Raw genomic sequence first — 25,566 nt, 5'->3', positions numbered from 1 at the left:
AAACAGGGTCAACCAGAAGCCAAAAGGGACCTGCCCAGAGTTTAACAGGAAAGAGCTTTCCCAGAGGCCAAAAGGGTGTGGAAGAGGAAGTAGCTGGACTCATGGGTGGAAGGTCTGAGAGCTGGACAGACACCTACGTGCCCTGGAGCTGGGCTCTGTGTGTTAGAGCAGGGGTCTATCAGAGCCTCTTCAGGGAGCAGAGAAAGGAGCAAACCTGTCCCCATCTGCATGCTGCTCGCTGTGCTGGTAATGAGCTCTGAACATGTGGTTTCTTTAAGGCGGGGATTTTTGATGCCTGTGTCACGGACCAGCAGCATCAGCTCACTTGAAAAGGTGTTAAAAACACAAATCCTTGGGTCCCATCTCAGAACCACTATCTGAATGCTTTGTATTTCCTCCAAATATCCATGTTGAAGTCCTAACCCCCAGGGAACAGAGGGGCCTCTAAGGAAGTAATAAAGGTTAAATGAGGTCATCAAGGTGGGGGCCCTGATCCAATGGGATTAGTGTTCTTATAAGCAGAGACATCAGAGAGCTTGCACACTCTTGGCCTATGAGCATCTCAAAGGAGAGACCATGTGAGAACACGCCAGGAGAATTCTCACCAGAATCCAGGAGCTGGGATTGGTGGAAGCTTGATCTTAGACTTTTCAGGCTCCAGAACCATGAGGAAACCAAGGTCTGTTCTGGAAGCCACCCAGTCTGTGGTATTTTGTCATGGCAGCGCTAAGAGACTGAGACTCCACTCAACAGAAAACCCTAAGGCTAGAGCCTAGATAGCTCTGATTTCAAAAGCTCTCAGGCAATTTTGACACGAGCTCAGTTCTAGGAACTCCTGGTCTCTCTATCCCTGGGCTGAACCAAAAGGCCTGTGACCCAATTCAGGGGGCATTTACTGATGCGCCTTGGGGAGGACAGGTGAACATTCCTAAATCAAGCAACTCAGCAGAGGGAGGAAAGCGGACACTTAAATAACAATGATAGAGACCAGAGGAGCCATGAGATGTCCACACAGATGGTCACAGGACAGAGAGGATGGTGTTCCACTCAACAGGACGGGACTAAGAGCTCAGTCCTGAAGGCTGCCCATGCTAGCTGTGGAAAGAAGAGACACCCCAAAACATGGGCACAGTCTACACAAAAGGCAGCGTCCCTCCTTTCACCCATTTGAGATGGCAATCTCAGAGGTGGGTGCTGCTGAGGGCGGCAGAGGCCTGTGTCCACTGTAGGAAGTTCAGGGCTGCTCTGGAGAACAGAGAGAAGAACAAGACTGAAGATCCGAGCAGAGAAAACTGGTGCTAGTGATTGACAACATCAAAACTACCAATCTAGTTGTTATCACCATTATGAAAATTAAGAAAATATGTTTCTGCCCAACTGGGCACCAGTCTTTAGGTTGCAATGCTGACATATGATGAAATAAAGGCATATCCAGCGTGTGCTGACAGATGCTTACAGCTGGCTCCAAGCACAACAAATATCTAGGTTTTGCCAAGTTGCATGGTGCACATCCTCCTACCATGGTTAATTTCAAATTGCCAGCCTGATGCTACTGAATGTGGAGCTTGGAACTTAATGAAAACCAAAACGCATATCCAGGGAAAGTTTCTGAAAAATGCAACCTCTCCTTCTTAACCCATACAACTGACTTTTTTTGTGTGTGGTACTGGAATTCCTGGAAACCCTTCTACCTCCGGGCTACACTCCCAGACCTATTTTATATTTTTTAAATTTGGAAACAGGGTCTCTTAAGCCAGCGAATCTGGCTTCGAACCAGCGTGATCCTCCTGTCTCCGCCTCTCAAACACGGGTATTACAAGCGTGCGCCATCATGCCCAGCTCAACTGACCTTTTTTTTTTAAAAAAAAATTTAAAGACAACTATGTTCTTATTTTGGTTTGTAATCTCATCTCCCTGCCACATTTTATATACAGATGATCCCTAAGTACAGTGGTTTGATTTATAATTTTTTGATTGATGATGAAAAAGGTACACACATTTGGTAAAAACTACACGTCAAATTTTGAATGGAACCTTTTCCCCAGCTAGTGATAGGCAGGACAATATTCTCGGTCTGGGCAGACACAGTGAGCAGCAGTTGTTAGAGGAAACCGGTTCTTCCCAGTGCATGGCTACTAATGTTTTAAATGCATTTTTGATTCACAATATTTTTGTTTAGGATGGGCTTATCGGGAGACAACCCCATCATAAGTCGAGGTACACATGTACTCCAGCTATCCATCAAAACCACAGTTTCAAAGGCTCGCCCATCACATCAAATAGTGCATGGCTATGGACACCCGGTGAGAGCGACCTGCTATCCTTCTAGACACTGGTTCTTAATGGAGTCAGCATTAGAGCCCTAGAGGGCTCATCAAAACACACAGCTGCCTCCACCCTTTTCCCCAGCTCTTGAGCTTCTGATTCAGGAAGTCCACGGTGATGCCTGAGAATCAGCGTTTCTCACTACTTCTCAGGTGATGCGGATGCTGGGGACCATACTTTGAGCACTGCTCTTTTAACAAGCCTGATGCCCTCCCTGCATGGCACATAAATAAGGAACTTTACAGCCATTCCCATGCCTGCCAATCACCATGCCTGCCAATCACCCCCACAGGTCCATGTGTTGCTGGAGGCAGCCACCATCATTCTAGGTCCAGAGCAAACTGGATGCTGAAGTACGGGCTGTTCAGCAGCAAGCATGGGCCTACCTTGATGGTCTTGAGATGCTCAACCTGCTGCTCCTGTTATTTCATATTTTGCAGCCCCAGTCCCCACCGCCTTCACTCTCTCACCCGCAGAGGGCTGGACCAGTTGCACCGCGCCACCTTACAGTGGAGGGAGCTTCGGGGTCCCGTGCGGTTGCATGGCCTGCCCACAGCGACTCTGCACCCTAGGCTGGGCCTCTGCACTCCACAGTTAGGTGCACACAAGCCCTGAGGTCCCTTGAGAGCACCTGGCAAACTTGACGGAAAACCAGGCCATCATCCGGTTGCTTATTCCCTCACCTCAGTGGCCCTCAGGACTGCTGGCCCCTCCACCCGCCGGCCCTGGGCGCTGTGGCATTTGCAACGCCCGTTTCTGATTACTTCAGTTTCTCTGCGTACCTGTGGTTGTCACACTTGTAAGCAGTTATTCCCCATCGCTGCTCAGAGGCAGGCATGCCCCCAGCAGCCCAGTGTGCCTCATCATGCCGGCTACAGCTTCCAAGCTAAGCAAGAGCGCCCTGGGGGTGCCTGGTTCCCACCCATCCACCAGGCCCGCACCCCTGCGAGGGGGCCCCATGTCAAGAGCTACACCCCCTCAGCTTCACGTTAGCCTGAGGAGCCCCCAAGCAGTGCCAACCCTGTGTTCTCCCAGAGATGTGGTGCTCAGACATCAGTCCTCTGTGTCCAAACATCCCAGATCCAAACATCCAAACATCCCTTTACATCCCAGATGCTGTGTGCACAGTGACTAGCTTTAAAGACCCATGACTTGTGGTTGGGGAAAGGCCAGAGAATCTAAGTCTCTTGGCTCTTCCAAAGCCCCAGGAACTGGAGGGATGGCGGCAAGAGGAATTCTTTGGTCAATGGCCCCACGGGTGATCATTCCTCAAATGCACCCTGAAACACTTCATGCAAAACTTCGGATGAGCGACTTAACTTCTCCGTGCCTCTGTTTCTTATTTGTAAGTAGGGACAATACCAGTGCGTATGACAGGCTTACTGTGAACGCGGGGCCAGCCTGTGTGCACACACTTCTAGGGAAGGCTAACAAAGGGAGGCCGGAGGCTCAGTCTAGCTGTAATTAATAATAACGTCGTTCTTATAATTACAGAGGCCAGCAACGACATGTGCGCGTCGTTATTTCCCCTTGAGTTTTCCGTGGCTGGAGAACTGATGAGAGATGGGTCTCTTCCCACCCAGTGGTCCGCCATATGCAATGGGGTTTTCTTGTTGAAAGGGAAAAGTGGGCCTCACCCTTCCCTGGGGGACATGGGAGGACGAAGGAGACCCTCATCGTGTTTACCCAGGTGAACTCCAATTCAGGAGAAAGCCACAGCTGAGCACCAGCCCCTGGGTCACAGGGACCGCGCAGATAAAATAATCGCCGCCCAAACAAAAGAAGCGCGGCTGCCAACCCCACACTTACTTCCAGGACCGTCCATTGTTCCACAACAATGGCATCATAACCCTGTATGGTTTTGCTATCTTCTGCGGGAACAGCTTCAAAGATGAATACTCCATCTGTCAAGCCTTGTAAGGAATCTGCGGAAAAAGAAAGAGAGAGAGAAAAAGGGGGGGGGCTGCGTAAGCCGTCTGTGGCAGAAGCCTTGCGAGCAGCAAAAATTTTCACTGCATTCATTAATAATCCCAATCAGAACATCTTTTCAGCATGTTAATTAAAGAAGGCACACACAGCCATAGAGTCTAGCCCCATCAGAATGAATGAGACTAATTTACCTCGCAGTTTTGAATAATATCCTTGATTTTATGAGCCCAAATTTCATTGTTAGCAATCACCATTTGATTTCACGCGTTTACCTTCCTTTTCACGCTCCAGCGTCAGGATGCACAGGGGAGAACTTGGGCAGGGTGAAACACAACCATTTAGAGGCAGTTTTTTTTTTTTTTAAGAAAACTATATTTAGGTGAGAGGAATTTTTTTTTTTTTTTTTTTTTTTTTTTTTTTTTTTTTTTTTTTAAGGAGGGAGAGATACAACACCAGATCTAAGCTTGTCAGGCTCACCCAAGATGCGCTGGTTCCTGGAGCCTCACATGACGTGGGCTGCTGTACAGACGGCATTTCAGGAGGCTCTTGTCAAGAGGGGACTTGGGGGAGGGGGAGTTTTCCCCAGTCATTTACTACTGAAAACCATTCCTTGGGCATTTCTCTAGTCAATATATCAGGTTCTGAGTTCAAAGACCATACATTAAATGTGTCGCATGATTCAAGGGCTGTCTTAGACAAAGAGGGTGTGAAGAACAGGGCCACCGCCCCTGCACAAGGCATGAAGGCTGGCGCCTCCCGTTCTCTTTTGGTTCATGGCTCCTAAATGTTCTAGATTCACTTAAGTATGATCATGGGAAACGGCAGATTTAGAAGCTGGTGGTCTGCGTCTAGGCTCTCTCAGAGTAAGTTCTAGAACTTTGGCTTCTTATCTGAACACAAAATCTCTCCTGGCCCCTAAATTCTATTCTACCAACACTGCTCGGTCATACCTTTACAGACTGAACTGTGTCTCCCCGAATTCATTATGTTAAAGCCCTAAGCCCCAAGAGCGCCATATTTGGAGACAGAGCTTTTATGGAGGTAATTAAAGGCAAATGAGGTCCTAAGGGTGGGACCTAGTCCAATAAGACTGGGATCCTTGCATGAAGAGAAAGATGCCAGAGATCCCCCTTGCTCCCCACCAGGGTTTGCACCTAGGCAGGATCTCTTCCTGCTCGCCAGGAAGAGAGCTCTCGCCAGAATCTGAACTTGCTGGCACCTTCATCTTGGGATCCCCGCCTCTAATATTGGGAGAAAATAAACATCTACTTACGACTTAAACCACTCAATCTGTTTTTTTTTTTTTTTATGGCAGCCCTAGCAGACTCATACAAATATAGGGCCCATTTCAACCCATTTCAATGATAAACTATTTTAAAAGGACATTTTTAAATAGGACAAATCCATAATGATATTAGCTAGGTTTTAAAGACGGGGAAGGGAGGCAAATTCAGAAAGTCCCCAAATCACATCAGAGTTCCTGGAACTGCTATTATTTTCCAAAAGTCACAAAGAAAAAATCTGATGAGTATGAACACACAATAATCTGTAGCTTCTGTTTTCCCACAGACCTATAAGCAAAATTAAAAGGTCAGCAACAAGAGAAAATTACTTGGAACAATAGCAAAAAATAGAAGGTAAAGCTTCATATGTAAAAAGTGTTTACAAATCAGTAGTTAAAAGACTAAAATACCACTAGAAATGGGCAAAGAACATGAACTAGCAATTCTCCTCCATGGCCAGTAAATATTGAAAAAATAACAACACTTCAACCTCTTGTTTTTCAAAAAGGTTGTGGTAAATTTTACAAAGAAAATACTCACTGCTGATAGAGGTATGGGGCTGGGGTATGGGAAAGTTTATAGTATTTAATGTAATTTCATTTCTCCTAGCTTTCCAGAGAGCAATTTAATAATATCTAAGGTGCCTATCACAAAAAGTCTATCCTTGCTGGGTGTGGTGGCACACACCTTTAATCCTAGTACTTGGGAGGCTAAGACAGGAGGATCTCAGGTTCAAGATCAGCATCAGCAACTTAGAAGACTCTCAATGACCTAGTGAGACCTTACTTCAAAACAACAACAAAAAAATTAAAGTTCTGGGGGTGTAGCTTAGAGGTAGAGAATGCCCCTAGGTTCAATCCTCAGTACTATACATATACACACATACAAAAAATGAAATTTATCCTTTTGAAAAGAAAAATCTTACCTGTTTTATTAAGCCCTAAGATAATAATCACCATCAAATATTTATTTATAAGCATTTCTTAATAAAATCAGTTAAGAACTTAGCCTAAATGTTCAACAATCCGAATATTCAACCCCAGAAAGATAGCTGAATATATTAGTTTTTATATAATTAAATACTACACTGTTCCCCCAAATCATAGGAATTTAATGATTTAGGGGAATATTTAAATACAATATTATAGAGAAAAAAGCCCAGGATACAAAATTGCTGTATGAGCTAAATGTGAATTTTTATGCTAAAAACATTCAGATGAATAAACTTTAAGGACATACACAAGATTCTAGAACCAGTTATGAGTGGTAGAATTAAGTATAATTTCAATTTTCTTGTTTATCCTCTTCTGCAAGGCTACTGTAAGAGTCAGTACAGGTGTTACCCAGCTAAACAAACAGCACTGCTGTGTGGCTCCAGAGGGCAGAACCAACCCAAAGAGTTTTTAGAAACCGTGTGGGCAAAACATAAGTCAAAAGAACCTCCCTTAGTGTTATCTAAAAAATGGAAGACTGAGCCCCAGCAGGGTGAGCAATGTGTTTCTGGAAATGCACTCACTGAGAAATGACCTGTTGGCTGCTTGCTCATTCTGACACCTACTGACCACCAGTACGTGCCAAGCTCTCTGGGGCCACTGGAGAGTCCTGATCACCAAGACAAAGCTGCTGCCACCCCAGGGCTTTCCTTGCAGTGGAGAGGGAGACAATGACAAAATGTCAGAAGTGACAAGTACTATAGAAATAAAAAGTGGGCTAAGAGGAGAGAGGGAGGGTGGAGCTGATGGTGGTGACTATTTTTGAAAGGGGTGAAGGTTAGGGCTCCCTGTTTTGAGCAAGTAAGGGATCCAGAGAGTTCCAGGTGGGAGGGGACAGCCTGCATATAAATGCAGAGTGATCGAAGGGCAGACAAGGACCACATGACCTGCAGAATAATGAGAGAAAGTCAAAGTTGAAATGACTGGGGGTGGGGGGAGAGCCAGCGAGGACTTATCCATGTGGCTTGGGCGGCCAATGCATTATTAGCATGTGAGATGCAGACAGAGAGTTGAAAAGTAAGTACATGGTTGAGCTTGACCTCCATGTCCCTGCCACCACTTCGAAAGGACATGTCACAGCTAGCCAGCGGTATCTTTCATCTTTCTGAAACACAGCTGCCCCAGGGAAGCCAGTCTGGATTAGCTGACCTATAAACTTATGAGTGATCCCAGCTGAAATCAGCAGGGTTTCCAACAGAGCTGTTCCAGTCAACAGAAAATCTAATGGAATAAATTTCGACCATTTTAAGCCAATGAGTTCTGGGGTGGTTTGTTATGCAGCATTATTGTGGCAATAGCTGACTGATACAATGCCCAACCTAGATGTAAGAAACTTGAGACCAGTGTGCTCTGATTAATCTGGGGATAGTCCTTTTCTATAACAACAGAGAGGCCTGAGCAGCCTGACAACCCATAGTTATGAGGGTGATTTCCAGAGCATAGCAGCCTTATCTTGATGTTATCCCAAGCTGGTAAGATAATGTTACATTTCCAGTAATATCTTTGTGTGTAAACCAATGTCATGCTCCAGTTTATGACCTGCTTCCTATTCTAAGAATTGGTTATCAAACAGCTTCAACAATTGCTAAGCTTGGTTTTCCCATCTGCTTTGCTGAAACGTTTCCCCCAAGCATTTGTTCATTGACCTCCTAAGGGGGGTTTTACATAGAAAGAGCCACTGTTCCCTGACCCACATCACAAGTATCTTGGATTCTAGGATGGGCATTGACCATAGTTCATCTCTGTCTTAAAGTTCTGAGTAATACTCCAGAGGCGACGCCTCTGTCACAGCGGGGTTCCCCAAGAAATCTCTTTGGATAAAGCTTCTCTAGTCCTGGTAATGTTTGATAGAAGAAGACACGCAGCAATTCCTTGAGGATTGCATCAAAATAGCACAGATTCCTCAAGGCTTCTACATAGATATAGAATCAGCCCTTGGAATCCACATCTATGGATCCAACCAATCACAGGTAAAAAAAAAAAAGTCTATACTGACTATGTACATACTTTTTACCTTGTCATTATTCCCTAGACAATACAGTTAAACTATTTACTTAGCATTTACACAATATTAGAAATTATAAATAATAATTTAAGTAAGCAGGAGCTGGGCATGGCAGCACATGCCTGTAATCCTAGTGCTTGGGAGACTGAGACAGGAGGATCACAGGTCCGAGGATAGCCTCAGCAATTTAGGGAGGCTCTCAGTAACCTAGTGAGACCTTGTTTCAAAATAAATAAAAAGGCCTTGGGGTATAGCTCAGAGGTTGAATGCCCCTGGGTTCAATCTTTAGTAAAACACACACACACACACACACACACACACACACACACACGAGGATACACACAGATTATATGCCATTTTAAGAAGGGACTTGGGCATCTGCTGATTTTGCTATTGGGGGATGGGGTCCTGGAACCAATCCTCTATACCTACCAAGGGGTGATGATAATCCAATTTCCAAAGCCTCTACCTACACATCTCTTCAATGGAGACTCCCTGAGCCCTATAACTGTGCCTGACATGTGTTTCAAGTACTAAAGTGCGTCTATAGCCGCCAACAGCACAATCAGCAGAGGTGAGCAAAGGAGACGGGGATACTGGCAGCCCATCTGGGCTTCCCTGGCTTTCCCACCTTCTCCCCAAGTTCTGGGCCCTGGACGAGCTGTGTGGTCAGGGGAGAGGCATGGCTGGCCCTGGGGGTGTGAAGTCGGAACACAGCCGGCCCTTATTCACCGTCTGCCCCATCGGCTGCCCGCCTGCCAGCCCCTCCACCCGCGCTCTGCTCTTCTGAAACCAGAATGCCGATTCACCTACTTAACTCCAGAGCAAGTTCAGATCGGCTGTCAAAATTTGGTCATCTGTAACAGCGCAAAAGTCAATGAACCACAGAGAACAGACAGGCGGGCTTTTACAGAACCCCTTGTTTTGACGGCCTCGTCCACTCCCTGTCTCCTCGTTACCTTCACGGCTCAGGCTCACGGAAATGTGCACCGAGGTGGGTATAAATAGGTCTATCTGAGCGCGAAGGCTCCCGATGTAAAAAGGTTAAACCGCCCTCCATCTATGGAAAACATTCCATTATCACTGCATTTTTTATTAAAGTAAAGATGCTTCCCTACTGTGCATGGAAAGCTATTTGCCCTGGTATTGTATAAATATTTGATGCCAGTCTTTTGGCAAAAGGCCACCTTGACATTCCAAGCTTATGATTTACAAGAAGGATGTGGGGAAAGATTTGCCATATTATCTCAAGAGATAAATTCTACGAAGCAACTACTCTTCTACACACGTGAAGACCGTCTGCCAAGCTCTCCTTGAGGCGCAGCCCTCCGTGCTCATCTCCAAAGTCTAGCCTAAAACGTGCACACCAGGAAAGTGGTCAGTGTATTTGGTCTATTTTTGCAGGTTTACGAACAAATGCTATTTTTCTCCCTTTAACAAACTGGGTTGGACTAAATGGTCCACACTGGGCTAGCTGGCCATACCGGTTCCCTGGGCTTTCTGGGGGACCCCATGCCCATTGGAAACTGGATGGTATCCTCAGCACTCCATGATTCTAGGAACAGTGCTGCCCAACTGCACAGCCATAATTACATGTGTGGTCACGCCAAGGTGCGACCCATCATGAACTTAATCACAGGTCAACCGATCCTAGAAAACACTACCATGTTGCTTCCCAATCACGCTACCACTAATTTGCTCCATTAATAAAGAGTCAGCAGGTTGCCGTCTTCTCTTTCCTCACCGCTGCACTGGGCCTGCCTGCCTTCCCACATTCTCATTTTGAAGAGATTCTGAAGAATCTAGAGAAAATACGACCCTCTTCAGTTAGCACAGGGATTCACCTGCAAGTGTCAGCACCACTGAAATGATCAGACAGAGACACCAGACTTCATTCATTGTGGGCTGGATGTGAGGTGCTGTGCCCGGCGTGGCTCAGAGCTTCCCACAGAATCCTCCCCCAAATTCTGCAAACATCTTCATTCCCTTTTAGTAGATTGGGCAAGGGAGGCCGCAAAAGTTAAATAATGTAACCTGGTTTAAATGGAATGCAAGAAGACAGGTGTGGTGGCCCACACCTGTAATCCTAGTACTTGGGAGGCTGAGACAGGAGGATTGCAGGTTCGCCACCAGCCTCCGCAACCTAGCAAGGCTCTCAGAAATTTACATTTTAAAATAAAAACATGAATAAATAGGGATGGGGGTGTAAAATAAAATAAAAACATGTCTTAAAATAAAAAACATGAATAAATAATAGGACTGGGGGTGTAGCTCAGAGGTAGAATGCCCCTGGGTTCAATCTCCAGTACTGCAAAAAATAAAATAAAATAAAACAAAATAAAACAAAACAACAATAACAAAAAGCCCCAAATGGAATGCAAAGGCCAAACTATATCTGAACTGTGGGTTGAGTCCAAAGTCTATGCTCTTTTAACAACTTAGGAACATTTATTAAGTACTGCTACGATGAGCTGGGTGCTGTCTGTGGGGCTGGGGGTAGGTGATGAAGAGACAGACTTTCCAGGGTCACAGAGCTGTGCTTTCTGGCCTCAGCACCACACCCTCTGCATTTGTGTACAGGTCCTGGGATGCCAAGAAGTATAGGATGTAGGGGCTGCCTGGATTTGCAATGCATCTGTATAAGATATATATCCATGATATATCTGAAATACGTACATGTTTTCACATAGTAGTTTGCCAACATAAAGTAATTCAGAGTATGCTGGGGGTCAAAAAAGGTGGTACCAATACCCAGCACAACTTAGATTCAGATGCAGCTGAGGTGTCAGGGAAGGGTGATTCTGTCTTGTTGATGGGGTAGGAGCAGAAAGATGGCCAGCGCCGGGCGTGGTGGCGCAGGCTTGTAATCCCTGCGCTTGAGAGGTAGAGACAGGAGGATCGCGCAGGTTCGAAGCCAGCCGCGCTGGCTTAAGAGACCCTGTTTCAAAAATATAAAATAGGTCTGGAAGTGTAGCCCAGAGGTAGAAGGGCTTCCAGGAACCCCAGTACCACCAAAAAAAAAAAAAAAAAAAAAAAAAAAAAGAAAGATGGTCGGCATACCATGACCCAGTGCGGCAGAGCGGGCGGATCACATCACCCGCAACATATGCTAAATCATACATTTTCATCTATCAAGGCTTCTAGTTTACATAAAATTGCAGCTAACAGTTAAGATAAAGGACACCAGGAGGCACTGGCCAGGGGACTGTATAACGAAAGGCGTCTATGGGCTACGAGGCTGGCTTCCTGTTGGGCAGGCAGGGGCAGAAGAGGGCACCCTTGCAGGCAAGAGAAGCCAGTGTGTTGTTGGGGGGTACCACACATACGCAGAGTGTGCTGCTGCGGTGGATGCTGGTCTGAACAATCAGCTGCAAAGGACATTTTTGAAATGAAAGGGGGGATGGCCAGGGTGTTAGAGGGCTAGGACAGGGCAGCTGGAGGAGGCAGGGCCCAGGGAGGGGCAGGTACAGGGACGAAGGGAGGACCTGGGGAGTGGTGGTGCATCCCAGCTCTGGTGGCCAGGGCCGCAGCAGGGACATGGCTGAGAACCCGCGCCCTGGCTGGGTCTTTGGATGGTGGCGCCCAGCTCACCCTCACCTCAGGGGCCCTTCCTGGTCCTCATCCACAACCACTGGGGATGAAGTCTCCCCTCTCTGCCCCCTAGAAACAGGCTTTGGCCTTTGCTGGCTGGCTGGGGCTCCTGATGCCCCTCTGCGCCCACCATGCAGCTCTGGGCTCATTCCTGCTGATCCCGGGGTCCTGGGGCCCTCTTCTTCTCCCCATCTCCCCACTCCAGCACTGCCCAAGGCCCTGATGAGCCCCCAAGGTTTAGCCACGTCCTTCCCTTCCTCCTGCTCCTCCCCACCCCTCTCCTCTGTCTTCCTCTCACTTTTATTTTTTTGCCTCCTACTACCTGGTCTCAACAATGACAAAAATGTGTTCGTGCCTCAGTTTCCCTGGCTGTAACACAGGGACAGCAGCAGCCCCTGCCTCCTGGGGATGTGGTGAGGGCTGCATGGGCTGCCCTGGGCTGTTTGATCCCGGGCAGCGTCAAAAGCATCCTTCAAGAGTCTACCCTCACACGCTTCTCTGCTGTGTCTGGAGCTCACGGGGCCTGGGGTGGGGCTGCCCCCATGAATACACCGCCCCCCCCCCACTCTGGGATTCAAAAACAACCCTACAAGTAGGAGCTCAAACCTGGGGACTGTATGAGTCTTTTGATGCCCTCGGGATAAAAATAGAAGCTGGGGTCTTCACTGGGTAATTCGGGCTTAAGCATCATCTTGCTATGGGACAAAGTTCTCAGGAGTTTTAAGACTCCCTGGAGAATATTCTGGAGTACAAGTACCCATTTAAAGGTCATGACTGGTGCTTTCCCAGATGGCAACTGGCTTAAAGGTGCTTTGCGCTCTGCCAGGCTTACTGGTAAGGACACAAATTATCTCTTGGAAATAGGTTCCTTTCAAGCTAGGTGCCCATCAACAGATGAATGGATAAAGAAAATGTGCAATGGATATATAGATATATGCATGCAATGGAGCTTTACTCAACCATAAAGAATAATAAAATTATGTTATGTGCAGGAAAATGGAGGGAACTGGAGCACATCATATGAAGTGAGACCAGCCAGACTGGGTACATCAAGGATTGCCTGTTTTCTCTTATATATGGAAGCTAGAGAGAAAAAGGAAGAAAAAGGGCCCTCAGGAGAATGAGCAGAGGCCAGAGAGCAGGGGAGGGGGTGGGGGAGGGGGAGGGAGGGGGATGGGAATGGGGGAGGGGGAGAGGGCAGAACGGGGAAGGAAATCGACCAAATACTGTGATGTGCTCATATGAATGTACCACTATGAAACCTCAATATCATGTGCAATTACAATGCACAACACAAAATTTAAATATATATAAAAGAAATATGTTTCTTTCATATTTATGATTAGCTTGCACCCTCCTCCCCCACTTGCCCTTTTATTTATTTTTAATTCTAGGAAAAGAACATATGCCTATTTCTTCCCTGGCCAACAGAAATCTTGGGCTTTTCCAGGACAGAGATGCCCTCATCCACTAACGTGACCCCTATCCACACGTTCCTCCCGGCACACACAGGGCAAACCACGTTCCGAGCCGGTGTGGGATTCAGCTCTGTTCAGAGACTTCTGCAGCCCTTGAAGAGACAAAGCCGCACAGCTATGGCGAAGCGCTAGACAGCGGAGGTGCCACAGGCTCGGCAGAGGACTTCACAGTTGCACATGCCAGGGGACATTTCACGTTCTGTCTTCAAGGCAGAAAGGCTGGATTTAACGCAGCTAAAGCCAAGGCAGGATATAACAGCATTTCAAACACTTAAGACAAATCCAAAGGAAAAAAAAAAAGCCAGTCTGAATTCTCTGTGCTTTGGGATGCAAGGTTGGGGACAGAGGAGGCTCCCCAGTCTCGGCTGTAATAGTGAGAGGTACTCAGTGGCTTTGTGAACGGTCAGGGCTCCTCTCTTTCTTGGGGCTCAGTTGCCCGGACACACTCAGATCCTGGGGCCTGAGGAAACTTCCCTTTTGATGCCCAGTTCTCCTAAGAGGAGAAAGAAATCACCAGCGGCAGCCCGTGTGGCTGCCACCTCCAGTGTCTCCCTGCACATCTTTAAGGTGCTGGTACAGCCAGCCATCTGCTTTGCAGGGAGAAATGTAAACCTACGCATAACCACAGCGAGCTTCTAGAGGCATCGAGAGAAGCTTGATGATGGAGCCGCTGATGCCCCACCTAAGCTGGGCAACAGCATGTCCCCGCAGGAGGCGGGGCTGCAGGCTTCCTCCCGGGCCCCCAGTGCCAGCGATTAGGGCTAGAAATACCTGCCCAGGCACATTCCGCTCTGGTATTTTATGAACATCTCTGAACAGACCATGAAACCCCTGGCTTCATGAGGGTTTTCTGTGCACAGAGTTTACTGACCTTGCTGCTGGGGAACAGTAGTGACTTGGTTGTACTGATGAAATGTATACTCCAGAGTTTCACTGTCTAATACATGAGCCTCTAGCGATCTTAATGAAAACTAAGTCTTTTTTGTTTTTTTCCTCTATCCATACTGTTTTCTTTTGTGATACTTCTTCCCTGGGGAAATAATCCTTAATCTTATGTCCTAGTTTCAACAATGGCAGGACTTGATGGAAAAAACTAAATTATTTTAAAAATTCAGCTGCATCAGATCTCAAACAGACCCAAACACAATACTACTGGGAGACTTCATCCCACCTCTCACACCACTGGATCGATCTTCAAGGCAAAAGATGAGCAAAGACTCTTCAGAACTAGAGAAAACTATACACTAAATAGACCTAATAGACATATACAGAATATTTCAACCAGGAACAGCAGAATACACATACTTCTCAGCAGCCCATGGAACCTTCTGAAAAACAGATCACATCCTGGGCCACAAAGCAAGCACCAGCAAATTCAAAAGATATAAAAATTTAGCCGTACAAGCCACACTTCAAGTGCTCAGTGCTCACAGGTGGCCGGTGGCTGCCATATTGAGCATTATGATAGAAAGCATTCCATCACCACAGAATGTCCCAGCAGACAGTGGTACTCTACATATATTCTTAGAGAGCCAATCCCATGCCATTCACCCATTCAACAAATGGCCACGACCCACTACATTATACAACTCCTGCTGCTCCCCTGACACGCTGAGATTAGACGTTGCTATGTAGGTAGGCACAAGGGACTGCATCCAAATTAAGACCTAACTGCCCGATGTCATCTTTTGAGGCTCTGGGTGATTCAAAGTATGTACATTCAGAATTAACAACAGTCTCCATTTTCTAAGGATGCTTCCTAGCATTTCAAGGATGGTGAATAACATAGAATATAAACTCCATTCCTGACTCTGCCTTTTTAATATTTTTTTGATACTGGGGATTGAATCCAGGGGCATTCTATCTCCAAGCTACATCCCCAGTCCCATTTTATTTATTTTTTTATTTTATTTTATGTTTTTGTGGGACTGGGGATGGAACCCAGGGGCATTCGACCTCAAAGCTACACCCCCTGCCCGATTTTTTATTCTTTATTTTGAAACCGGGTCTCACTGAGTTGCAGAGGGCCTCACTAAGTAGCTGAGGCTGTCTGTGAACCGCGATCCTCTGGTCTCAGCCTTCCGAATGCTGGGATTACAAGCATGCGCCACCACGCCCGGCTCTCATTTTATTTTTTATTTTGAAACAGGGTCTCACTAAGCTGCCAAGGGCCTCACTAAGTTGCTGAGGCTGGCTGTGAACCTGTGATCTTCCTGTCTCAGCCTCCCAAGTACTGGGATGAACACACTCATCCTGCTAATTCTTGGGAGAAATAAATGCTCAATAGTAAGATGCGGGTGGTGGTGGTGGTGCTGCTGCTGCCGCCAGGTTTTGCTAGGATCAACGAATTTGGTGTTACAGTTTCACCTAGGACTGACTCCCGCTCACCGCAGCCCCCAGCGTCTGCACATGCTGGTACGCCGGCCCACTCCCCAAAGTGCCTCCCAGCTTCCACGCACCCCGGTGACTCGACCTGCCTTCCTGTTTATCCGAGACACTTTCCTTGCCCGACAGCTTTTCCACTGTGGGCAGACTGTCTCCCTGACTTGAAAGCTGACATCAGTAGTGCCCAGAGATAATCCACGCCCAGGGCAGAGCACGAGGATCCAGAGACCCAGGGACAGTGTGCATGCCAGAGAAGTCCCCAAAGCCAGGTGGCACCATTTGTTTCTCTGCTGTCACTTCCAAGGTGCTGCTACTGCAACTTCAAGCTGTAATAGTGTCTACACACAATTTGCGCTTTGGGTATGGCATGATCCCAGGGGGTAATTAACAATCCCAAGGAACTGTCTCTTTGGAAACCTTTAAAAGCAGCAGAAACAGAGGCCACCTTCAATGAAATAGATGCACCCTCCCCTCCGTATTTGGCATTTCAGAAAATACCTGGCTGACTCCCGTAGAGGTTTAGAGACCACAGGTCTCTGACTTTATGCTCAAGATGTGTTAATTAGAAATCAAGTGCAGTGCAGTGATTGGCTGCACCACTAGACAGAAGGCTCTGAAGGGGGGCTAAGGTTACGAGAGTCAGAAGCTGAGCCACCCAGAGCTGCGAACGCCATACCGTTTGCCAGGCCGAGGTGGAAGACTGCATTCACCAGCACGCCCCCTTTCCGGAAGTGGTCGCTCATGTGCTCCAACCAGTTAGCATCTAGGCTGCTCACTGTCTGGCCGTTCTTGGAGACCCGGAGAGGGACAGTGACAGGATAGTATTGCCGGCACTTCTGATGGTTCTTCGGTTTGTTGAAAAGGGCAAAGATCTCCATTCCTGTTGGGATTTGTAAAGGAGATGGAGTGAGAAGAGGTCAACCAGTGATCATGAGCTGCCTTGAAGGGTCTGGTGAAATCTCTCAGGAGTCTGAATCAATGATATCAATAGTAAAATCTCTATGAAGCTGTGCTGTGGCCAAACATTAAAGCCCCATCCCAAGCCGGGCGTGGTGGTGCACGCTTGTAATCCCAGCACTTGGGAGTCTGAGACAGGAGGATTGCTCAGGTTCGAAGCCAGCCTCAGCTATTTAGCGAGGCTCTCAGCAACTGAGACCCTGTTTCCAAATAAAACATAAAATGGGTCTGGGGGTGTAGCCCGAAGGTAGAAAGCCCCTGGGTTCCATCCCCAGTATCACAATAAATAAATAAATAAATTAATTAATTAAAAAAAACATTCCAGGTAGCAAATTGTGGTAGCCATCATGTGACATGGGCCTCCAAGGCTGGGATTCAGATGGGAGACTTGGATTTTGTATCTAGAATACAATGAATAGAGTTATCTGATATTAATTTGTACAGCTAGGCATTTAGAAAAAAAAAAGACCTATCAGACATTTCTAGAAATGCATACCAAGATGTGTTTTAGAAGTAAAGGTGAGAGGTCATCTTTTTTTTTCTTTTAAAGCAAATGTACATATTCATATTAAAAACAAAAATAGTGCTTAATTCCAGGAACCTTGTACACCCCTGAACTCACTATTTATAAACTGCAGTGGTGTTTCCTGGGGCCGAACTCATAATACTTAATCAAGCACATCAAAAATACATCACTGATATGTAAAAATAAATATGTTCCCGTAAATGAGGGTTCCTGCCTGCAATGTCAGCCTGGCTCAGCCAGCCAAGCAGTCGCTGGGAGTGAGGCGCTGAGCTTTCCATTCTGTCATTTATAGCTCCATTCTTCAGAAATCAATATTCGCTACCACCCAGCAGCTGATCCGCGCCTGCCGTACGTGCTGCTGGGCATGAGTTAGCAATAGCCGCCTCCAGGAGCAAATACCTGCAATTTCAATCCAAGTCTCCTGGTCTATTTTTGCGATACTCATTTAGCCAAGCAATCAGAGTTGACCTGGCTTATAAACCTTTGCTTACAAAGGCTGTTCAGGAATATGCTTTGGTTTCCAAAAATATCTTTTGGAATCATAAGAAAATCTCCACCCTTCTACCAAGGAAAAATTTTAAAGGCCGTTAACAATGGTTGACATTAGCAAGGACAGAGCACATTTGTGCTCCCTGCATGGGAATACCTACACCTACATTCTGGGACACAATTTCGAAAATTTCAGTATTTCATAATGTTTGTGGTATCCAAATAAGCTTGTTATTTATTTAAATAATTATTTATTTAAATAAGATTGTTATTTATTTATTTATTTATTTATTTATTTATTTATGGTACTGGGGATGGAATCCAGGGGCATTATACCTCCAAGCTACACCCCCAGCCCTATTTTTCTATTTTTTCGTTTTCTTTCTTTCTTTCTTTCTTTCTTTCTTTCTTTCTTTCTCTTTCTTTCTTTCTTTCTTTCTTTCTTTCTTTCTTTCTTTCTTTCTTTCTTTCTTTTGCTGGTACTGGGGTTCCTGGAAGTCCTTCTACCACCAGGCTACACTCCCCGACCTATTTTATAATTTGGAAACAGGGTCTCTTAAGCCAGCGAGGCTGGCTTTGAACCAGCGCAATCCTCCTGTCTCCGCCTCCCAAGCGCGGGGATTACAAGCGTGCGCCACCATGCCTGGCTGATTTTTTTTATTTCTTGAAACAGGGTCTCACTGAGTTGCAAGGGGCCTCACTGAGTAGCTGAGGCTGTCTGCGAACTGCGATCCTCCGGTCTCAGCCTCCTGGATGCTGGGATTACAAGTGTAATCCCGGCTTGTTATTTTTTTAAATTGATTTACTTTTCTTTATTTAGTTAAATGCACTTAAAAAGGAAATTTTGTTTCATAACCACGAAGACAAACCTCTATCATTTGCCCTAAGTAGGGGCAACAAGAAGGCTCATTAACACCAAAGATGTTCATCCACATAACATCTGAGAGCTTCTCATAGAGGGAGTGTATTTTGGACCCAAGGAGTCTTCTCACAGCCTTATCTGAGAAAACCTCAGTGGAGATCTCTGGGCCATGCGACCCTGCCATCAGCCACAGTTAAACTAGCAGGAGAGATGTTTCAAGCTATCCACCCAGTATAACCGAAACCTATCTTCAGAACTGGACACCTGGATTTTAAACACCATCTCTAGCCAGTCATCAGCCCCACCCAGATTACCTTTCTCAGTCTCCCTGCCTGATGGAAGATACCATCTCCAGCCAGGAAATACTTTCCCACAAGAAATCAGGTCTTGATGCACGGAGCCAGCATCACTAGACTATTTCATGACTTTGAAATATATACTTTAGGAATGGTGCGATACAGAGGAGGTCTGTAATGGAGGGAATCAAGCCATAGGTTGGGGTTGGGGAGCAGGAAATGAATCAGGTATTTACCAGACAGAGGGGTTCAAATAAAAATGGCAGCTACTAAGGGCAAGAGGATAAGATGTGCTTTGGTGAGTCCTTGAATGTATTTGGATTCCTTCAAAAGCAGATTATGCACGCTTTCCAGGTGCACGTTGTTGGTTTAGGAAGTGACGCTAGGAGAAAAAGGGAGAGAAGTAGGATGTGATGTAGGGTGGGAATGGGGGCAATAAAGGGTGAACTAATAAGAAGGTTGCCACTGGGGCAACCAGCTCATACCCACTGAGGACCCAGAGACACTATACAGAACACACCTCGGATGGACGACCAAGGACAGAGGCTAGGGCTTTTATCCACATGGATTGAAGGTCATTGCCAAGGCATTAATTTCCCAGGCCATCTGGCCACCCCTGCATGTTCCCATCCCCAAGAGCACCTGCAAACCAAGAGGCTAAGGAAACTTGGCTTGGCCAGAGCTATCCACAGGCAGCCCTAAGGTAGACCAGAGCACGAGTTCCCATGGTCGGTATGCCTAGGCACAACATAGCATAATTAAGAAGAAATGTTGAGTATGGTGTTGCATGGCTATAATCCCAGTACTTTGGAGTCTGAAACAGGAGGATCACAGGTTCCCAACCAGCCTTAGAAACCTAGTGAGGCCAGCCTCAGCAACTTAGTGAGAACTTGTTTTGAAATTAAAAAAAAAAATTAGGGCTTGGGGTGTAGCATGGAGGTAGAATGTCCCCGAGTTCAATCTCTAGTACCACAACGAGGAGGAAGAGAAACGGGGAACTAATCACAGCTGCGGCCTGGAGAACAAGAGGGGAATCTGGAAGTGGCTAAAGTCCCAAAGTCCGAACGCATGTGGTGACGCCTGATCACACAGGGGTATCCCCACTCACGTGGTGTGACAAATCACAACTCTCCCCAGTGCAAAACCTAAACAGAAGAAGGGGAAGGTAAAAAGAGAGGAGAGAATGCTAGAGTGGGTGGGGAAGACAGAGACCGTCTGACGAGGTAGACGGTGTTAACAGCGCCCCAGCTTTCCCAGCTCCAGCCTCCCCAGGGCACCACTGAAGCCAGAGAAAGAAATAAAAATTTCAGGAAGGAAAAGGAAATGCTGTTGGAATGAAGAGCCTCCAAAGCATTTATGGCCATGAAATATTGGGAGAGACCTGACTTTGGAAGCGTAACCTTTTGATAAACGCCTCTGTCGCGCTGTCTGCTTGGCCAAGGTCCTCTCTCTACTCACGTGGAAAGCAGCCAAGACAAACTGTCCCCAAAATGATGCCTTTGATGTTCTCCTAGTCAGCTTCTCCAACACATGCTCACATGAGCAGGCACCAAGGATTCCAAAAGAGAAGCCCGAGTTTGTTTAAATTTTCTCAGCTGCTCTGTGACTCTGCTATGACCTCCGCTGGAAGATTTTTCCAGACATGGGACAGAAAGTCCCAAAGGAGTGGGGAAAGCATTGTTCCCGAGGATGTCCTGGGAAGAGCTGAAGCTCCACCCTGGCAGAGCCCTGGGGAACGTCAGACCGTCCTCTTGTCCTTCTCTTCCCCTGGGACCCTGGCCTCGCCTCCACTCACTGAGACCCTCATGCCTCCCACCGTCCCTGTGCACATGCGGTGGCTGGATATACTGGAGCCAGACAAGTGGGGGTGTTGGAGGAGGGCTAGAGGGCATGGGGCCCAGAGCCGGGCTGGCGGAAAGGCCCCAGCCAAGCCACAGGGAAGTGGGAAGCAATACAGTGTCCAGCTCTGAGGCCTGTGCCTCGGTGTGGGGACTCAGGCTCGGGGTGAAATCTGGATCCTTTTTGGGGATAGCCCAGAAATCTGTGACTGTCCTACAAGAACTCTGGTCTGGATGGAAAAGGGTTCAGAGTTTGGCCTGGAGCGTGGAGCTCTGGAGGCCAGACGAAGGAGGAGGCGGCAGCTGGCTGGGTAGCTTGTTGGAGGGAACCAGTGAGGGTCTGACAGCTGCGCTGGGGCTGGCCGAGCTGGCAGAGGGGCTGCAGTGTGCCAAGCCCAGGGGCAGGGGGACCTGAGGCGAAAGGCTCCCATTGGGAAGAAAGCCACGGAGGGAAGGGAGTGGGAGAGGGCCCGAAGCTGTCCCATCCAGATTCCTAAATAGAGGGAGGCCTGTTTCAGGCTTCCACTGGGCTCAGGTACTAACAGCAGGGCACCGTGGCCATCAAGAGGCCTGTCTGCCGGGGCAGAAGGGAAGGCAAAGCCCAGGAACTAACAGCATTCCATAGGAATCCACACGTGAGGCCAACGCCAACCACAGTGGCCAGATCAGGACCTCTGTCAGCTCCTGGGACTCCCCCAGCCGCCATGGGACGAGACGGCACTAGTTCTACCTCAGAAGCTCTAAGTGGATCCCCAAACACAGCCAGGACGCGGCAGAGCCATGAGACGTCCAAACCCCAAACCCTGGGAGCTTTCCCAAGTCTAACAAGAGGCAAATTCCATTATGAAGACACAGAGATAATCCCAGCATTTGGGAGGCTGACACAGGAGGATCACAGTTCACAGACAGCCTCAGCTACTTAGTGAGGCCCTCTGCAACTCAGTGAGACCCTGTTTCAAAATAAAGAATAAAAAAATAGGGCTGGGGGTGTAGCTCGGAGATCGAATGCCCCTGGGTTCCATCTCCAGTAACACACACACACACACACACACACACACACACACACACACACAGCAGGAGCTGGTGGCCTCTGGTGGGGACTCAAAAGTGTTCTTGGACTGGGGGAAAGGTAAGATGGCTAAAGGTGTCAGAGGCACAGGGCAGAATAATCCTGAGAGGATGGGGAGGTGAGGATACGTCTCAGGGAGGGAAGGAGGTCACAGATCAGGAAAGCAGGAGTCTCAGATGCTCACGATGCCAAGGGGGTCTGTCTACGGACCCAGAAATCCAGAAATCCAACTGGGATCACCACTTCTGGCTTCCAGCTGCCATGTCCAAGCGGGTAGTGCTTGGAAGACTTCTAATCATCATTTTGGCGACAGTGGAAACAATCGGAATTTGTGCGAGACTCGTTTCTCTGGCCAAAGTTGTGGCAATAGACACGGGGGTTTGGGCGATCACAGCATAGACCTCACATCAACAAGAAATTACTCCAGAACAGGAAATAAAAGTCAACGAACAGGAAGAGAAACGCGGTCGGGCACAGCTGATGGACCGCCTCGCGGGGCGGGAGGAGCCTGCCCCTACTTCCAGATAGAGACAAGACAACAAGTCCTGTCTGAGCAGCCCTGCCTGGCTGCCTCTCCCTGGGCCTCCCATATAGGAAATAAATTAAGCGAGGAGAAGGAGGGGGAGGAGGAGACTCCCTCTGGATGTTTTTTAATTGTCTTGCTGTGATTGCCTATTTAAGCTCACCTGGCAGAAAGAGGAGTAAAAACACTTCAGCCTCCTTAGGGGGCCCTGGCAGAAGGGAGCGGAGAGCCGCACAGGCACGGGGAGGGGAGGCTGGGGCGCCATGCGTGTGTTGAGGGTGATGAGCCACTTCCCAGGGAAGGAGATGGCAAGACTCCCCAAGGAGATTAGGAGAGAAACCAGGGGTCCAGTGAGGGCCACGGCCATGGAGACAGGGTCTCTGGACACCCAGCCTTCAGAGAGGCAAAATGGCCGAGAAGGATTTAACTGTGTGTGGGCAGGGAAAGGACTTTCCTATCTGTCAGGTGGGCTTCATAACAGCATCTTGTTGTAAGCTGTGGAGAGGGGAAACCGAGATGACATCTAGGGAGACATCCTCAGGGTGCCCGCCCTCATGGCCATCTGTCTGCACCTCCACCGGTGGACTGCAGGCCCACCTGATGAAACCCCAAAGGCTCAGTCATTCCACCAAAAGAGGAACAAAGAAAAATTGAGCTACTTAAACTGCAGAGGCCTGTAGCCTGGGTGGCCAGATGAATAGTGAGGCAGCTGTCTACCTAGGGAGACTGGGAAGGGGGAGGCTTTGAGATGCTCACCCCAGCTACCACCATAGCTGAGACTCCCTTCCACAGCTAGGCTGATGCCTCCACTCACATCCGTTAACCAGTCACTCTCCAGCAGGATCTGGGTCTCTCGTGAGAACAGAGTCTTGAGATGGGATGCAGGACAAGACGTGTTAGCTGTTGAAGGGTTTTTGTGCACTCGGCCCTGGGGAAGTCTGGGCGAGGGTGGTGAGAACCTGGGAAGAATACTGGGACAAGTCTGCCCAGTTAATAGTTCTCTTGGGGGTCAAATACAGAAGGAAACCTAGATGGAGTCTTGGAGAAAGGTAGATTCTGGAGGACCCGGGGCATCTGCACACTCCTGAGGGGACCTCAGTATTAACGGCCTTTGTTCTCAAAGCCAGAAGCCCAGAAGGGGTGGAGGTCAAGACCCAGGGGCATGGAGCCTGCGCCCCAATAATAACGGCTCACACTGGAGAGTCAGCAGTGCTGGGCACCTTAAATCTACATCTCAGCAAACCCTCCCACAGGAAGCTATGGTTCTTCCCTCCGTAAGAAGGCGAGTGCCTTGCCCACGTCTCCAGCCCAGCTCGCAGGTGGCTGGGTGGACACAGAGACTCAGGTCCTTGACCATGGTACTCACTACCTCTCATCATGCCTGCCTGTCTCTGAAGGGCACATGTGCCTGGTCTGAACCCTCACCTTTGCACAGTCCCAGACTACAGAGCAGGGCCCCCCATAGGCCCATCTTCCTTCCAGGATCAACATGCACACATCTGGCCACTTTGATGAGAAGATGGAGCTTGGACATTCACTAGGAGGCACGTGCCAGGTCACAAGTGCACTCAGCTACTCTAAGTGGGGAGCAGAAGTCTACCTCAATCCAGTGCAAAAAGAAAAAATAATAATCATCCGAAGGAAGAGCACTACTTCAGTACACTTTCAAGAAGGATCCAGACCTTGTTTAAACAATAGCCATATACATCCCAGAATTAAGGCAACTTTCAAATAAACCCCCAGAAGTAAGCTTATAATTTCTTTCTGCAAAAACTTTTGCAAATAAGCCCCCAGAAGTAAGCTTATAATACACCCTATAATTTTCTCCTCAAGAAGCATTGATGTAACAAATGAAATGATTTCATCTTGTCTTCCACTCTCAAACACCAAGATGTTCCTTGGTATTTGTAAGAGACCAGTTTCGAGAACTAGTAAATAAAGAGCAACAGTATTCACCAGGGATAGAATCCAGAAAGTCCTAATCAAAGAGCCCTCCTGGGGCCTGGTGGCCTCCTCCTGTCAGTGGTGATTCTTGCTCGGCTTCCAAAGGCCAGAAGAGGCCCCACTGCTAATGTTAAGGACCTTGCTCTCAGGAAATGACTGGATGCTAGATTTCCTGGAGAAAGTAGAGAAAAGGGAACCCTGGGGGAGAGAAATGAAGGGAAACTTCAGTCCTTCCAACAGAAGGCTTCAGGAAATTTTGTCAGTCTATTAGACAGGAAAGACCAAGTCAAGAGGTGTGATCGGATGGCGGTTCAGCCCTCTGTGTTCATGTTCCAGATCTGCCCTTTGCCGGCCTCGGAAACACGTTTGCTCTCTACACCCCAGATAACTCAGCTAGAAAATAGGCAATAATAATCAAGCTCGCCTGCATCATACGGCTCTATGGAGAATAAGCTTTTAAAAAGCTTATTGGCACAGGGCCTGGTACTCGGGAAGTATTAATACGTGTTGGCTATTACTGTTGCTGTGCTGTTATTTGAAATCCTCGGCCGATGTGCATGCTCTAATGGCCGTTACAATGTGATTAAGAGGGTTCGCACGCAGGCAGCCACGGCTCGGCGGAGTGTTCTCTCCACAGTGCTGATCTGTCAACTAAATGAACTCCCTGAAATCGGGCTGTTTACATCGTAATGAGTGGAATCACAGTTTCCTGCAGTTTGCCCTCAACTGGCTTTCTTGATGTCTTGCTTTAGGCGGATACTCAGAAGAGTGGTGTGTACTCATTGGTTCCCTGTGCACAAATGCTTCCTGTGTGCGGGCAGGGCACCTCCAGAGCTCGGGGACACAGTGACTCACAGACTAGAAGCCACTTCAAACGAGACATTCTGGGAGCATCTGCAAGACTCTGTCACATGCCTTCACTCTCCCCAAAAGTCACAATTTCAGCAAGTAAAAAGTCAGGCAGCCCCAGAGAAGCGCTTGATAAAATTGCCCTTGTTTGATGGACTGTTCTTTCTACACTAATTCCCTCTTTTCCCCCTAAAGTCCCTGGGGATTACTGAAAAGCTGTTAGCC

General features: G+C 47.7%; 1 protein-coding gene across 1 annotated transcript in view; it reads right to left on the bottom strand.

Moving 5' to 3' along the window:
- Positions 1–25,566, bottom strand: part of RFTN1 (raftlin, lipid raft linker 1) — a gene marked incomplete at its 3' end in the record, with an annotated part of 204,880 nt that overhangs the window by 34,429 nt on the left and 144,885 nt on the right. Inside the window, exons 6-7 of the mRNA XM_080715947.1 lie at positions 16,665–16,868; positions 4,135–4,250 (exon numbers count right to left, since the gene is read on the bottom strand). Coding sequence (XP_080572073.1) covers positions 4,135–4,250; positions 16,665–16,868 — 320 coding nt within the window. The remainder of the gene's footprint in view (positions 1–4,134; positions 4,251–16,664; positions 16,869–25,566) is intronic.

The sequence above is a fragment of the Muscardinus avellanarius genome, assembly GCF_963383645.1.
Source record: "Muscardinus avellanarius genome assembly, chromosome: 18".
NCBI lineage: Eukaryota > Metazoa > Chordata > Mammalia > Rodentia > Gliridae > Muscardinus > Muscardinus avellanarius.
This window is presented reverse-complemented; position numbering and strand designations above follow the sequence as displayed.